This window comes from Vipera berus (genome assembly GCF_964194415.1).
Source record: "Vipera berus genome assembly, chromosome: 2".
NCBI classification, from domain to species: Eukaryota; Metazoa; Chordata; class Lepidosauria; order Squamata; family Viperidae; genus Vipera; species Vipera berus.
In genome coordinates this window covers 58,852,640-58,866,918 of record NC_138203.1, presented here as the reverse complement: position 1 = coordinate 58,866,918, position 14,279 = coordinate 58,852,640, and the positions used below count along the sequence as shown (strand labels likewise).

The 14,279-nt window shown below is 41.6% G+C and overlaps 1 protein-coding gene across 6 annotated transcripts in view; it reads right to left on the bottom strand.

Moving 5' to 3' along the window:
• Positions 1–8,632, bottom strand: part of SPTLC1 (serine palmitoyltransferase long chain base subunit 1) — a 37,703-nt gene extending 29,071 nt beyond the window's left edge. For 5 of the 6 annotated variants that reach the window (XR_014025142.1, XR_014025143.1, XR_014025144.1 and 2 more), the window contains exons 1-3: positions 8,556–8,632; positions 5,607–5,714; positions 1,151–1,245 (exon numbers count right to left, since the gene is read on the bottom strand). Coding sequence is in view for 2 of the 6 variants with exons in the window: in XM_081317849.1 (XP_081173975.1) it covers positions 1,151–1,245; positions 5,607–5,714; positions 8,556–8,618 (266 nt within the window). In the remaining 4 variants the exon portion in view is untranslated. The remainder of the gene's footprint in view (positions 1–1,150; positions 1,246–5,606; positions 5,715–8,555) is intronic. The other variant, XM_081317850.1, reaches the window with a different exon arrangement.
• Between the last annotated feature and the right edge of the window lie 5,647 nt (positions 8,633–14,279).

The following is a 14,279-nucleotide window of genomic DNA, read 5'->3' as shown; positions in this document are numbered from 1 at the left end:
TTAAGTGGGCGCATATAAAATTGAAAGAAAAAAGGAGACAAAGTAAATATTTGATACCTATGGTAGAGAACGAATTAGTTTAAGAAAGGATCAGCAGTTAAAATCCCCCTTTATTATAGAAACTGCCCTTTTTAGCATTACTGTAAATAGATTTTCCCTTTTCCATGTTTATTTGGGAAAAACAGGAAGCTACCAAAGTTATACTGTTAATTCACCTAGCCCAATAGTCTACATTGACCGGCAGCATCTTGCCAGGACTGTAGGTAGTATTTGTAGCGCTATGTGCAAATTTTGAATCTGAGATGTCCTGTGGGCAAAGCACAGGCTCTACCACTCAATTAACAGGGAAGTAGAAAATACCATTCATGAGTAGCTAAAATTACCTGTCTTATGTTTCTTATCCTGAGATTGAATGCCCTTTAAATAGACAATGCCTGTTATTACTAAACAATTTAGTAAATTAAGTAAATCTAGAATTACTAATACTAATAATGTCTGAGTAAATTAAAAACAGAAAATATGTAAATTGTTATATGAAGTGTCCAGAACAGGTGAGTCCAGGTGACCAAAACAGAAAACGGGTGCAAAATATATGAATTCTAGGCAGAAGATGTTTCCGAGGATTGGTATCCAACCAGCCCACTTGAGCAGGCAGCTAGGCACCATGTTTGAAGCAAGGCATAACCAATTAGAAAGATTGGTGGAGCATACCAGGGTGGCCTTGCTTGCCCTGTGAGATCCCTTTTTAGCCAACATTTGGAACAACTAAAAAATGTTCAGTTTTAGTTTAGTGCAATCAAACCACAGCCTACTTATAACAACTTCAAAGAAAACACATTTTTCATTTCACCAGGACTTCTATGGACCATCAGACATGCTTATTTTATTCATTAAGCAGAGTGATAAAAATGAAGTAACTTACTATGCCTACTTGGTATCTTTCACAACTCAGTTCCACATTAGAATTTAAATTTGTGCTGAACCCAGTTCTCTTAACTTGCAAGATAATGAGCCATAATTATTGTACAAAGTGGTCAAGCTCACAGTCCCAAACACATCTGCTAGAAGTATATACTTTCAAACGCAGTAATATTTCATGTAAACATGTAAAAAAAAAACCTGGGCTGAAATTACGGCGATCCAAACTTACCCTTTAACAATATTGTAATTCAGTGCTGGGTGATCTTTTGGTACTGGAGGAACAAGAGGTTCTGGCTGCCATTCTTCAATCAACTCTTCCTTTTCCTGTTACAAACAGAAACAGAAGTACTGAATGATGTTCAACAGATATCCTGCCTTTCCTCCTAGAGCTCAAGATGGTACATATAGCAGTCTCCTTCAATTTTCCTTTATAACAACAATCCTATGAAGGAAGTTGGTCTGAGAGAGAATGACTACTTGTCAGTTGGCAAGAATCAGGATCACATATTAAGTTCCAGTTAAGTGGATTTATTGCTCATTCCTACTTACAAGAATCTAGTCAACTAACACTCAGCGCCAAACTGGCACTAGATAAGAATTAATGGATTTCAAGGGGGGAGCTGCACTTTGATTGCTTGTGCGAATGTAACAACTCCAGGCTGATTCCTCTCTTGACACTGTCCTCATGTTTTGCCTCTTCTTCTACACTACTGTAGTCCAAGTTAACTCCCTGAGCATCTATAGCTGAGAGTGGACTTGAACTGAGTTTCTCTTGTCCTAGTCCAAGAATTTAACCCTAATTTACTAAGAAAAGAATGAAAAATTGCATGTAAGCAGTTGAGATACACACACAGACATTTGTAAGAAAAGAGATTTAAGTTAATGAGACTGAAATCATCTTCATTTTAAATCTACTAAAGGTAGTTTTATGCCATTTCCTTAAATCAAATTATCCTTTATACAATTCATAGTTTTCCTAAGAATATTAGGAATACTTAATTGATTGCTGCATCAATTACAAAACTTCTTTTTGCACAATTTTAGAAGACATTAGTAAGTTGATTAACTAGCCAGTATGCTTTTGAACTGAACTAAATTTCTTGTACAACAGTCTTTGATGAACATACAAAACAGCACAGAAACTGTAATCTTAAAATCCAACTACAGTTGCAAGAAAAAGTATGTGAACCCTTTGGGATTACGTGGAGTTTTGCATGAATTGGCCATAAAATGCGCTCTAAACATCATGTAAGTCACAATAATAGAAAACACACAGTCTGCTTAAAATAATACTACACAAACATTAGCTGTTGTCATATTTTAGTTGAACATAACATGTAAACATTCACAGTGCAGGGTGGAAAAAGTATGTGAACCCCTAACCTAATGACTTCTCCAAGAGCTAATTGGAGCCAGGAGTGAGCCAACCTTGACTCCAACCAGTGTGATGATATTGGATGTGTTGCTGACAGCTGTCCTGCCCTTTAAAAATACACACCTGTTTTGGGTTTACTGGTCTCAAGAAGCACTGTCTGATGTGAACCATGCCTCACAGAAAAGAGCTCTCAGAAGACCTACAATCAAGAATTGTTGACTTGCATGAAGCTGGAAAGGGTTACAAAAGTATCTCCAAAAGCCTTGATGTTCATGTGTCCATGGTAAGACAGACTGTCTACAAATGGAGAAAGTTTAGCACTGTTGCTATTCTCCCTAGGCGTGATCGTCCTGTAAAAATGACTGCAAGAGCACAGCGCATAATGCTTAATGAGGTGAAGAAGAATCCTAGAGTGTCAGCTAAAGACCTACAGAAATCTCTGGCACATGCTAACATTTTTGTTGACACATCTACAATAACGAAAACATTAAACAAAAATGGAGTACATGGGAGGACACCATGGAGGAAGCCATTGCTGTCCAAAAAAAATATTGCAGCACGTTTGAAGTTTGCAAAGGAGCACCTGGATGTTCCACAGCACTACTAGCAAAATATACTGTGGACAGATGAAACCAAAATTGAGTTGTTTGGGAAAAACACACAACACTATGTGTGGAGAAAAAAAGGCACAGCACACCAACCTCAAAACCTCATCCCCACTGTAAAACATGGCGGAGGGAGCATCATGGTTTGGGGCTGCTTTGCTGCCTCAGGGCCTGGATGGATTGTTGCCATTGATGGGAAAATGAATTCCAGAGTTTATCAGGACATTTTGCAGGAAAATGTACGACCATCTGTCCGCCAACTGAAGCTCCGCAGAGGATGGGTGATGCAACAGGACAATGACCCAAAGCATACAAGTAATTCAACAAAACAATGGCTTCAACAGAACAGAATACGCCTTCTGGAGTGGCCTGGTCAGAGTCCTGACCTCAACCCGATTGAAATGCTGTGGCATGACCTTAAGAGAGCGATTCACACCAGACATCCCAAGAATATTGCTACACTGAAACAGTTTTGTGAAGAGGAGTAGTCCAAAATTACTCCAGATCGTTGTGCAGGTCTGATCTGCAACTACAGGAAACGTTTGGTTGAGGTTATTGCTGCCAAAGGAGGGTCAACCAGTTATTACCGTATATACTTGAGTATAAGCCGAATTTTTCAGCCCACTTTTTGGGCTGAAAAATTCCACTTCGGCTTATACTCCAGTCAACAAAAAAACTTACCGAGGACTTGTGCGCGGCCGAGGCTTTGGTGCTTCCGGGATCGCGCGCAACTCTCCCAAGCCACCGTCCGAGACCTGCAGGTCTCCGTTCCTCCGCGCCCTGCCTGCCTGCTTCTTTCAGCTGTCTGCCCATCAGCTGTCCATAGGGATGCTGCAAAGCTCTCCTTCTCTAGGCCTTGGACTCCCTCCTGGCTGAAGAGTAGATGAACCAAGCCAGCAAGGAGACAAAATGTTTCTGCAGCTGTTTTTCCTCTGAAGGTTTTTTTTTTTTTTTTTAAAGTAATCTCCGAAGGTTATGCCAGAAAATGGAGGACGCTGGGTCTTTGCAAGCTTTAGCTGTCCGCCTGGCTGCCTGAAGGCCGCCCTTTTCAGGCAGTCTGACAGACAGCTAAAACTTGCAAAGACCCAGCGTCCTCCATTTTCTGGCACAACTTTTAGGGATTTATTATTATTATTCCTACTACTACTATTACTACTACTACTACTTCAGGAGTAAAAAGTTGCAGAAAAAAATTCTCTCCTTACTAGCTTAGTTCCTCTACTCTTCCATCTGGAGCCAAGGTAAGATTTTAAAAAGGGATATTGGTTGGAAGGCAGAGGGAGAGTTTAGTTTTAGCATCTAAAAAAAGGGGGGGGGGAAATCAGCGAGTACATCCCAACCAGCTTTTTATGTTTTTGTTATTGAAGAAATATGGGGGAGGGGGAGGGGTTCTGGGGTGGGTTGGGGAGGGGATAATATTGTAACTTCAATAAAAATTTTCAATAAAAAAAAAGAAATATGGCTTTCTGGGGGAAGGTGGGGAGGGCGTTAAGGAAGGAAAGGGTTTTTGGAAGCTCGTCCTGAAGCTGCCTTTTGTGCAAGGGGCCTTTTCTCAAAGCCTAGAGAGGCAGCTTTGTTGCCTCCCCGTAGACAGCTGATGGGCGAACACCAAAAGCTCCAAAAGGCTAGGGAACTAGTCCCAGAACACCTTGGTAGGAGGAAGGGCAGAGGCAGAATTGGGAAAGAGGTAAGACAGGGTTTTCCTTCCCAGATGTTTCTCTTTGGCAAGACAGCCAGCTGTGCTGAAGCCCAGTATCTGGGGGTGGGGGAGACCTGAGGCAGGCGGGCTGGTGCTTGCATTAGGCCTCCCAGGATCCCAGAGGCTTGCAGAGCGCGGATCCAGCCTCCGAGGCATGCAGAACGGCGGATCGGCTTATACTCGAGTCAACAACTTTTCCCAGTTTTTGGGGGTGAAATTGGGGGTCTCGGCTTATACTCGAGTCGGCTTATACTCAAGTATATACGGTAAGTCCAAAGGTTCACATACTTTTTCCACCCTGCACTGTGAATGTTTCCATCTTATGTTCAATTAAAACATGACAACAGCTAATGTTTGTGTAGTATTATTTTAAGCAGACTGTGTTTTTCTATTGTTGTGACTTACATGACGTTTAGAGCGCATTTTATGGCCAATTCATGCAAAACTCCACGTAATCCCAAAGGGTTCACATACTTTTTCTTGCAACTGTATGCCTAGAAACGGTAACAAAAATAATTATACTATAAAAAGGAGATAATACTTTTTAGATTCTGAGATGCTTTGCACTGACTGGTCAATGACAGACATGCATCTCTGTTTCTTATATACCCAGGGATTCTTGCAGAAACTACAATAAATGTCCCTTATATATTTATATTTCAGTTTGTTTTTTAATTGAACTTAAATATATTATATATATATATATATATATATATATATATATATATATATATATATATATATATATATATATATATATATATATATATATATATATATATATATATATATATATATATATATATATATATATATATATTAAAGGTGGAAAGAATTGTGAAGTGGCATATCTTGGTCTGTTTTTTTTACATTTTAAAAGCTTGGCATTTTAACAGGGGTGAGTAGACTTTCTATAACTACTATATATATGGTTATGTGTCTGTGTGGGTGGGTGAGTAGGTGAAGGGAAGAGGGGGAATAGAGAGAGAAATTTAGAAATCCAGACCTTAGGCGTAAGATCAGATCGCTCCTGAAGTTTATATGTTTTAGAGAAAAGCAGTCTGATTATCCATAGGATCAGAATACCTTCTAAAATAAGATGGTACGCTGGAGCCTAGAAATAAAAAAAATAGGAGAAATCATTAATGAACCTATGTTATTTCAATAAATCCACATAACAAACAGGCAATTTCTGCAATGGTTAAGCTCTATTCGAAACACATCTTATATAACTCTGCAAGAATTACTTTTGAGACCTAATATGACTGGAAAAAAATTCATTAGGGATACTAAAAAAGGACTGCATCTATTTTTATGCATGCCTCACGGTGATGCAAACATTTCTATGACTTTGAAGCTGCAAACTTAACTGCCTACAGTTGGAACTCTAATTTGAGGCTGATAAAACTAACATGATTTTAAATTTTGAATCATGGAATTAGAATTCTATGATCCTGATGGATTTTATTTCAGGCTTCTGTGCCCAATGCCTGGTTAGAAAACCATTTTATGTTTGTGAATGAATGCCCACTGTGAATGCACACAGTGTTTTCTCTGTCCTCTCATGTAATGCTCTCCAAAATTGCAAGGGAGAAATGTATACATTTAAAAATGTATTCAAGTAATTCATGAAGGACTGTGCTGACCAGCATTAAATGAATTCATACCATACTTACTTTGTAGGACTAAACAGATTAAATGGTATCCCCACTCCTAAAGCATAGATCAAAAAGTTTCTCAGTCAATAATCTATGTACAAGTGAAACATTAAGTTTATAGCTACAAATCATATGGTCATGTTTCTGGAATAGTTTTACACTGAAAATAAACTTAACAATCAACCTGCTTTAAACTCCTGTTTCTTTTTCTATCATGAGGTAGATGAGAGCAAGCGTGAATGACTTGGCCCAAAATCATCTAGGGAGCTTCTCTGTTTGAGGATGACATAAATGCAGGTTTCTTTGGTTCTAGTTGACTATTATATTATCTATCCTGTAGAATTATACTATTAGCAATTTAAGCCAAGTTAGTGTGCTTGCCATCTGCAATATGTTATGACTGTTTGTTTCTTCTGATATAAGCATCTAAATCTTACTTTTAAATGGACTTTCAACATTAGGACATGAGTCAGTCACAGCTAATATAGTCCACAAACAATATTCAGAGAATTACACCAGTCTAGCAGAGAAAGTATTTAAGTACCCCTTTAAACAGAACATAGAGGGTGAGATTTTCCAGGAATCATCCTTATCATTACAAAATTAATTATTTTTGCATTTTTATTCTAAGAAATATTTAATAACACATCCATAAAAATAAGATATTTAAATTCTGTGCAAAATTGAACAAGAATTTTCAAAATAATGTTAATACTTCTTACAGCCATTATGGCATTTCAAGAATGGATGTAGAAAGATGCTCAGAATTCATTTATTCTACATAAAGGTAAAGGTAAAGGTTCCCCCGCACATGCGTGCTAGTTGTTTCCGACTCTAGGAGCCGGTGCTCATCTCCGTTTCAAAGCCGAAGAGCCAGCACTTGTCCGAGGACATCTCCGTGGTCATGTGGCCGGCATGACTAGACGCCAAAGGCGCACGGAACGCTGCTACCTTCCCACCGTAGTGGTCCCATTTTTTCTACTTGCATTTTTACGTGCTTTCGAACTGCTAGGTTGGCAGAAGCTGGGACGAGTAACAGGCGCTCACTCTGTTACGCGGCACTCGGGATTCGACCTGCCAAACTGCCGACCTTCTGATCGACAAGCTCAGCGTCCCAACCCACTGAGCCACTGCGTCCCTTTAGTCTACATAACAACCTAGCTAATAATCCTTGAGCCACGCTTACAAACACACACACACACACACACAAAACACATCTTCCCTGATCTAAAGCCAAGATATCAAGATGCAGTTGGAACAGGCTGATATCGGTAATGTAGCTTTACACTTGGGCAAACGATGGGCAAGGATCTCTTCCTTCAAAGTCAAAGAGCCTTGGTGGAGCCGTGGGCTAATGCCTCCTTAAGTAACACCAGCTGCCTGCAATTAGCGCTGGTTCGCATCCCACCAGACTCAAGGTTGACTCAGCCTTCCATCCTTCCGAGGTAGGTAAAAAGAGGACCCAGATTGTTGGGGGCAATAAGCTGACTTTGTAAAAATGCCGCTTGGCCCCCCTCCCCCCCCCGAAAGCCCTAATAAGCAGGTACATACATAGAATGAAGGCTATTGCTAAGCACATTGTGCTTTAGATTGTAAGCCGCCCTGAGTCTTCGGAGAAGGGCGGGATATAAATGGGATTTTAAAAAAAAATATCAAAGCCATAAAAGAAATAGGGGGGGGAGGGAGGGAGAGGGACGGATGGTGGAAGAACAAGAAGATAAAACTTCTAAACGTTTTTATCACAAATCGAATCCCAGAAACCAACAATAGCGAACCTCAACTGCAATTAAGTGGAGAAATGAATCCTCCGGCTCGCTTCAATTCGTTGAGGTCACGTATATTGTAGTGCAGGGGTCTTCAAACTTGGCCCTTTTATGACTTGTGGACTTCAACTCCCAGAATTCCTCAGCCAGCTTTGCTGGCTGAGGAATTCTGGGAGTTGAAGTCCACAAGTCATAAAAGGGCCAAGTTTGAAGACCCCTGTCGTAGTGAGTACCCACAATACATCCCCAGCGCCATCCACAAACCAACAAACACCACGATGACTTCGCCTCCCGGCCCAAGCCCCTCTTTCCTACTCCATCCGTCCTTAACAGGGACTCGACCATCGTCCCCTTCCCGTAGGTCCCGAGCCTTTTCCAGCCACGGCCCTTATTGGGAGGGTGGGGGGGGAGGAAGGTGACATGCCGTTCCCAAAGCAGCTTTCGACCCCTCCTCCACGATCCCGGCGGGGGGGGGGAGTTCCCAAACCCCTCAGCGGAGCCCCGATCCAAGCCCAGCCCTTCTCGGCCTCTCACCTCGTAGAAGGCCTGGACCATCTCCACCAGCACCCACTGTTGCCCCACAGGCTCCGCCGCCATCGTTCTCCGCTGCTTCCGGGTAGGAGGCGGAGCTACGTCGCCGAGCGTGAAGAGCAGGGGGCGGAGCCGTGACGTAGAGAGCGCGAGAAGCGGGCAGGGTGGGTTTGGAGCAGGTCTTGCCGGCTTTTTATAAAAAATAAAAAAAAATCAGCGAGAGCAGAGCGGGGCGGCGGTTCCTGTAGCGCGCATGTGCGCTTCCATGGAGCGTATGATGGATGTCGATGTCCAGGAATGTCCTTGGATTAAGCGTGTCTAGCTCGCGGTTGTGAGGATATGAAATGGTTGTGTGTGTGTGTGTGTTTTTTCCTGACCAAAGGGGAAGCGGGTTTTCCTTTCGTTGTACTGGGGGGGGGGGAAACCCCGGAGCCATGAGGCTTGTTTCCCACTGGTAGCTCTGCTGATTTTATACTCTGCTCTGATTTTCCCAGGTTCTCCTCCCCAGACAACGTGCATTAAGTCAACCGCCCAGAGTTGGATTAATTTAACTTAATTAAATTTATTTATTTATTTTATTTATTGATGGGATTTATATCCCGCCCTATCTCCCGAAGGACTCAGGGCGGCTAACAGCAAAACATATAATAAGTACAGAAATCAAGATAGAAATAAAATTGAGAACATCTGTGCAATAAATTAAAATTAGAGAATTAAAAAATAAATAAATTAAAAATACTAAATATAAATGCCTTTGTTGAGAAGGAAGGACTCACTGGAGATGAGCCTAATGCTGGGAAAGATTGAGGGCAATAGAAGAATGGGACGACAGAGAATGAGGTGGCTGGATGGAGTCACTGAAGCAGTAGGTGTGAGCTTAAATGGACTCCAGAAGATGGTAGAGGACAGGAAGGCCTGGAGGAACGTTGTCCATAGGGTCGCGATGGGTCGGACACGACTTCGCAACTAACAACAACAAAATGCCTTTGTGTGTAGCCTAACAATGTTCAGGCTGTTGTCTCCGAAGTATTAAACCATTGGAAAAGTATCTCAGCCCCAGATAAAAATCATCATGTCCTGCAGAGAAGTTGGGATGTCTCTCTTAAGTTTTCTCCAAATGACTTAGCATAACTAGGGGAATTTTTATTTTATTCTTACTTTTAGTCAGTGCTTTTTTTGTAAAAGAAAAAGGTGCCGGAACTCACACATGTCATACAACCCGCCTTGCCTACTCTACAAGGTTCCATCCAAAAAAGGTGCCGGAACTCCGTTCTGAGCGTTCTATGAGAAAAAAAGCCCTGCTTTTAGTAAATAGGAAAGCAGTTTTAAAGTGGTGATTCTGCCTGTAATCCTGTACATCCTTAGTAAGTAAGCATCTTAAGACTTGGGAGTAGGCATCCTTAGGCTTGTATTATTTTCATTAATATAATCGAGACTAACTTAAGACACCATAGTTAAGGACATCCTCACTTTCTGCATTGACTTTGATTAATAATTTTGCTAAGGCAAGCTGCAGCGGGCAGTCATTAGGTTTTCTCTTTTAACATGAAAACGGGATGTGGCCTTTGTCGCTTGGTTCAGCTGTGCACCATTTCCTGAAAGGATATTCAGATCAGATCAGAGCTAAAATTTGGAAGCTTCAGCTGGTTTAAAGTGCAGAGATGAGTGTAGTCTTTTGGGCCCCTAGAAAGGCCCATATTACATGTCTGCTCCACGAGCTGCACTAGCTACTGGTCTGCTTCTAGGCGCAATTCAAGGTGTTGGTTAAGACCTTTAAAGCCCTTAAAGGCTATGTGATGAAGGACTGGTCCCACTAGGACAGGCTTGCCTCACTCGAGCCAGCAGAGAGGGCCCACTGCGACTCTCGTTGGTCAAAAAATCTCTTGACTATTGGGAATCAGAAGAAGAGCCTTCTCTACTGTTGCACCTGCCCTTTGGAACATCTTACCCTCCAAGGTGAGATCTGCCTCCATCCTCCTATCCTTCCATAAGAGTCTGAAGACCTGGCTCTGCTGGTTGGCCTGGGGACCCAATGGAAGTGGCTACTAGATGGATTGCAAACCCCATCTTCCCCCTTGCTCCCTGCTTACCCACCCACCCATCTTTTATTCTCATACTGTTGTATCATTATTTTCTTTTTCATTGTTTATTCTATTATTCCATTACTCTGCTACTGTTATGCTTACACTTCATTTCTCCGTTTTTATTGTTGTAAGCCACCTAGAGAGGTGGAAAATAAATTTAACAAATAACAACAATAAATACATGGTAAATTTAAAATACAAGTATAAACCTCATGCATAAAATATTCAGCAATTTGTGAGATACTCTCATTTCAACCACTCATAATAACACCAGATGTGTTTGGGAGAAGGGGCTGAAATAATGATGCGTTTCAGTTGGTGGCCAAGGGCAAAACAAGTGGTGAAACAGGACTGCAGTTTTGTGGCTTCAGCACAGCCACACCCTTCCTTGCCTGGTTTTATAAGCATCAGTTTAAATAAATCTGGTTATCATTAAAAAGAAGAATACCTTCAGAATGTTCACGTTCATCTGTTTAAAAGGAATAGTGCCAGGGCGGAAGAAAACTGATGCTTCTTTAGTCTACTTTGTGGAAACAAAATCAATTGTGCCTGAATTGCATAGCATAAAGTTTGAATGTCTCTGCAGCAAAACTGATTTCTACCCAAAAAGAAAGAATGACAGTGGAAAGGGTGGCATAAAATGGATATAATAAATAACATGAGTGGGTAATTTACCCCAATAAGGAGATCCTATTCCCATTCCTCAATGCAGCACTTATATGGACACTATGTATAGTATTGCTATTCTCAAGTTGCAGTTTATCTGGGAAGATATGTCACATACAACTTTCCCTCCAGCAATTGTACTTATTATCTGTGATAAGCGTTCAGGATTGCACAGTGTTGGGAGTGCTTATTGGACTATATTTATGATATCACTCTTTGTTGTTCAGCCTGCCCCTCCAAACAATTCGGCTTAAACAAGTATAAACAGAAAAGGCATTGTGTCAAGAGTTGTTCTGTCTGGTGGGACTACATTCTGCCCTAAATGTTCCTGCTTTTCCATGGCTGGATTCCCAGCTTCCTTTTTTTGGTTGCTTTTATTCTTACAGACTATTTATGTTTCTATTTAATTACTTTTTAGAGTTTGTATTTTCACTTTGCAAAACTGAATCACAAAGCCAAAAGGGGGAGAAAAATCTATTTAAAGAAAAAAAAATCTAAGCCAATAATGTACCTGATGGGATGGTATTCTTTCCCAAAACATGTATACTGTGCACAAACAATTCATGGATGATGGATTGGTGTATGACAGAAGATGAATCAACCAGGTTTGTTGTCATGCTGATTCCTGTACAGGTGTCCTTGTTTAGTGATCACAATTGGGATGTGCAACTCAGTTGTTAAGCAACACGATTACTAAGTGAAACTATGGCTGTGCTTATGATCTTGCTTCAGGTCTTTGCTTTAAAGATGTGTGAAAGTTATAAATGCAAGGATTGGTTGCAAAGTTACTTTTTCATTGTAAGTGTGAATGTTAAATAGGGACAATCTTTAGGTACAATTTAAGATCTGCCAAGAGGAGATGTTTGTAAATATTTCCGTTTTCAAACAAATGGTAGGGTTAGTTGCCCCCCATCTTCATGTACACTAAGAGATTTAGCTTCTATTTTGCTCATTTTGTGAGATATAGTGTAAAGGTATTCTGATAATTAGTTGTTGAACTTAGACCATCACATATTTAGAATCTGAGCATCCCCTCTGATGATCATATAAACTGCTTCAGAATCAATTAAGGGCATATCCGCATTATTCCCACTATTGAGTCCCTTCAAACTGTTTTAAAGCTGGTCGTGTGACCATCACCACCATTGCAGGCATCAGAATGCAGAGCATACTATGACTCAACCCCAGGCAAATCCTCCAGAGAGCTAATAAAAGAGTACAAAAAAACAACAACAACCACCTGTAATTTAATCAGTGCCCTGACAATGCAGATCCTGGAGCAACCAAAATCCCTAACTTTTGCTTCCTGGAAAAATTGTTTATTTCATTTAGAAACCACCCATCACCCTCCCAGAGTAACATGTAAGATATAGAAACATAAGGGCTGTATATAAATATTAATAAGAGACATTTAAAAACAAGAATAAAATATTTAAAAAGACGGGGAGGGCTTTCAAGGTTCTAACCAGTCCTATAGCTGTGTGGTCCTCTGTGGGCCCCAAGTGAATTGGCAGGGCTGCCCTCATCTCTGGGGAGCGAATGTTCCAAAGGGTGGAGGCAACAGGAGGGAAGGCTTTCTTCCTGGACTCTGCCAGTCAAAATTCTTGAACTGATGGGGTCTGCAGCATATTCTCTCTGCTTGACCAGGTGAGACAGGTTGATGTAATGTAAGGTGATGTCCTGGCTTTGCAGGTTACCTGGCCCTGTGCCATGTAGAGCAGACATGTCAAACACAAGGCCCGGGGGCCAGATCCGGCCCGCGAAGTGGTTTCATGTGGCCCGCGAAGCCATCCTGGAAACAGTGAGGGAACGGCCCCCACTGCCTTGGCCCTGGCCCAGAGACCCTCCTCCTGCCAGAGACCCTCAGATCTGTCCCACTCCTGCCCAGGCCCCCATAGGCACCCTTGATGTGAACGATGTAGAGCTGGCCATGCCCACCCAGTAGGCCATATGCACTTTAGCCATGCCCACCTGGCCCCCTGAGGGCAACCGCAATGCTGATGCGGCCCTCAATGAAATTGTGTTTGACACCCCTGATGTAGAGCTTCAAAGGTCATAATCAACACATTGAATTGGACCCAGAAGCAAACCAGCACCCAATGCAGTATTGCGTACCAGATGTAGTTTCTGGATATTTTCAAGGGTAGCCCCATGTAGAATGCATTGCAATAGTCCAAAGGGGAGATGGTTAGAACATGACTGACCAAGCAAAGATTTTCCCTATCCAGGAAAGGGTGTAACTGGTCAATGATATTGAAAGCCACCAAGAGGTCAAGAAGAACAAAAGTGGATGTACCACCTCCATTCTGCTCCCACCAGTGATCATCTAAAAGTGTGACCAATGCTCTTTGTGTTTCATATCTAGGCCTGAACCCTGACAGAAAAGGTCCAAATAATCCAGGATCCTCTGGAGTTACAATGACCCTCTCAATCACCTTCTCTAAAAAGGGAAGATGAGAAACGATGTAAATTGTACAGAATGGTGCTGTCTAGTGAAGGCTTCTTGAGGAGGGAGCACACTAGTACCTTTTTAAAAGGTGGACAGAACTCACCACATAAGGATGAATTCACTATTGCATGGACCCATCCACATGACTCCTCTTGATGGCCTTGTCCAAACAAAACAGATATAGATCTAACTCACAGGTGATGGCATTTACATTTTGGAGGATCCTGTCCACTTCTTCAGGACCAACAGAATCAAACTGTTTTCAGATAACTGGATAAGTATGTTGCTGAGACAACTCCATAGGTCTTATATCATGCTTGGCATCCAGTTGGAAACAGATCCAGATGATTTTATCCTCCACAGAAAATCCTCTGATCGGCCCTGCAGATAGGCCTTTGGGATTTCCATGAGTCCTGAGAAAATCAAAACAAAGAGCAGCTCAATCTCATATAGGTTTTAAACAGGCATCTGCCCTATATTTGTCTGAAGTTATGCACCCTTCCCCCTGGCAGCTGTTTTAAGGGAGAG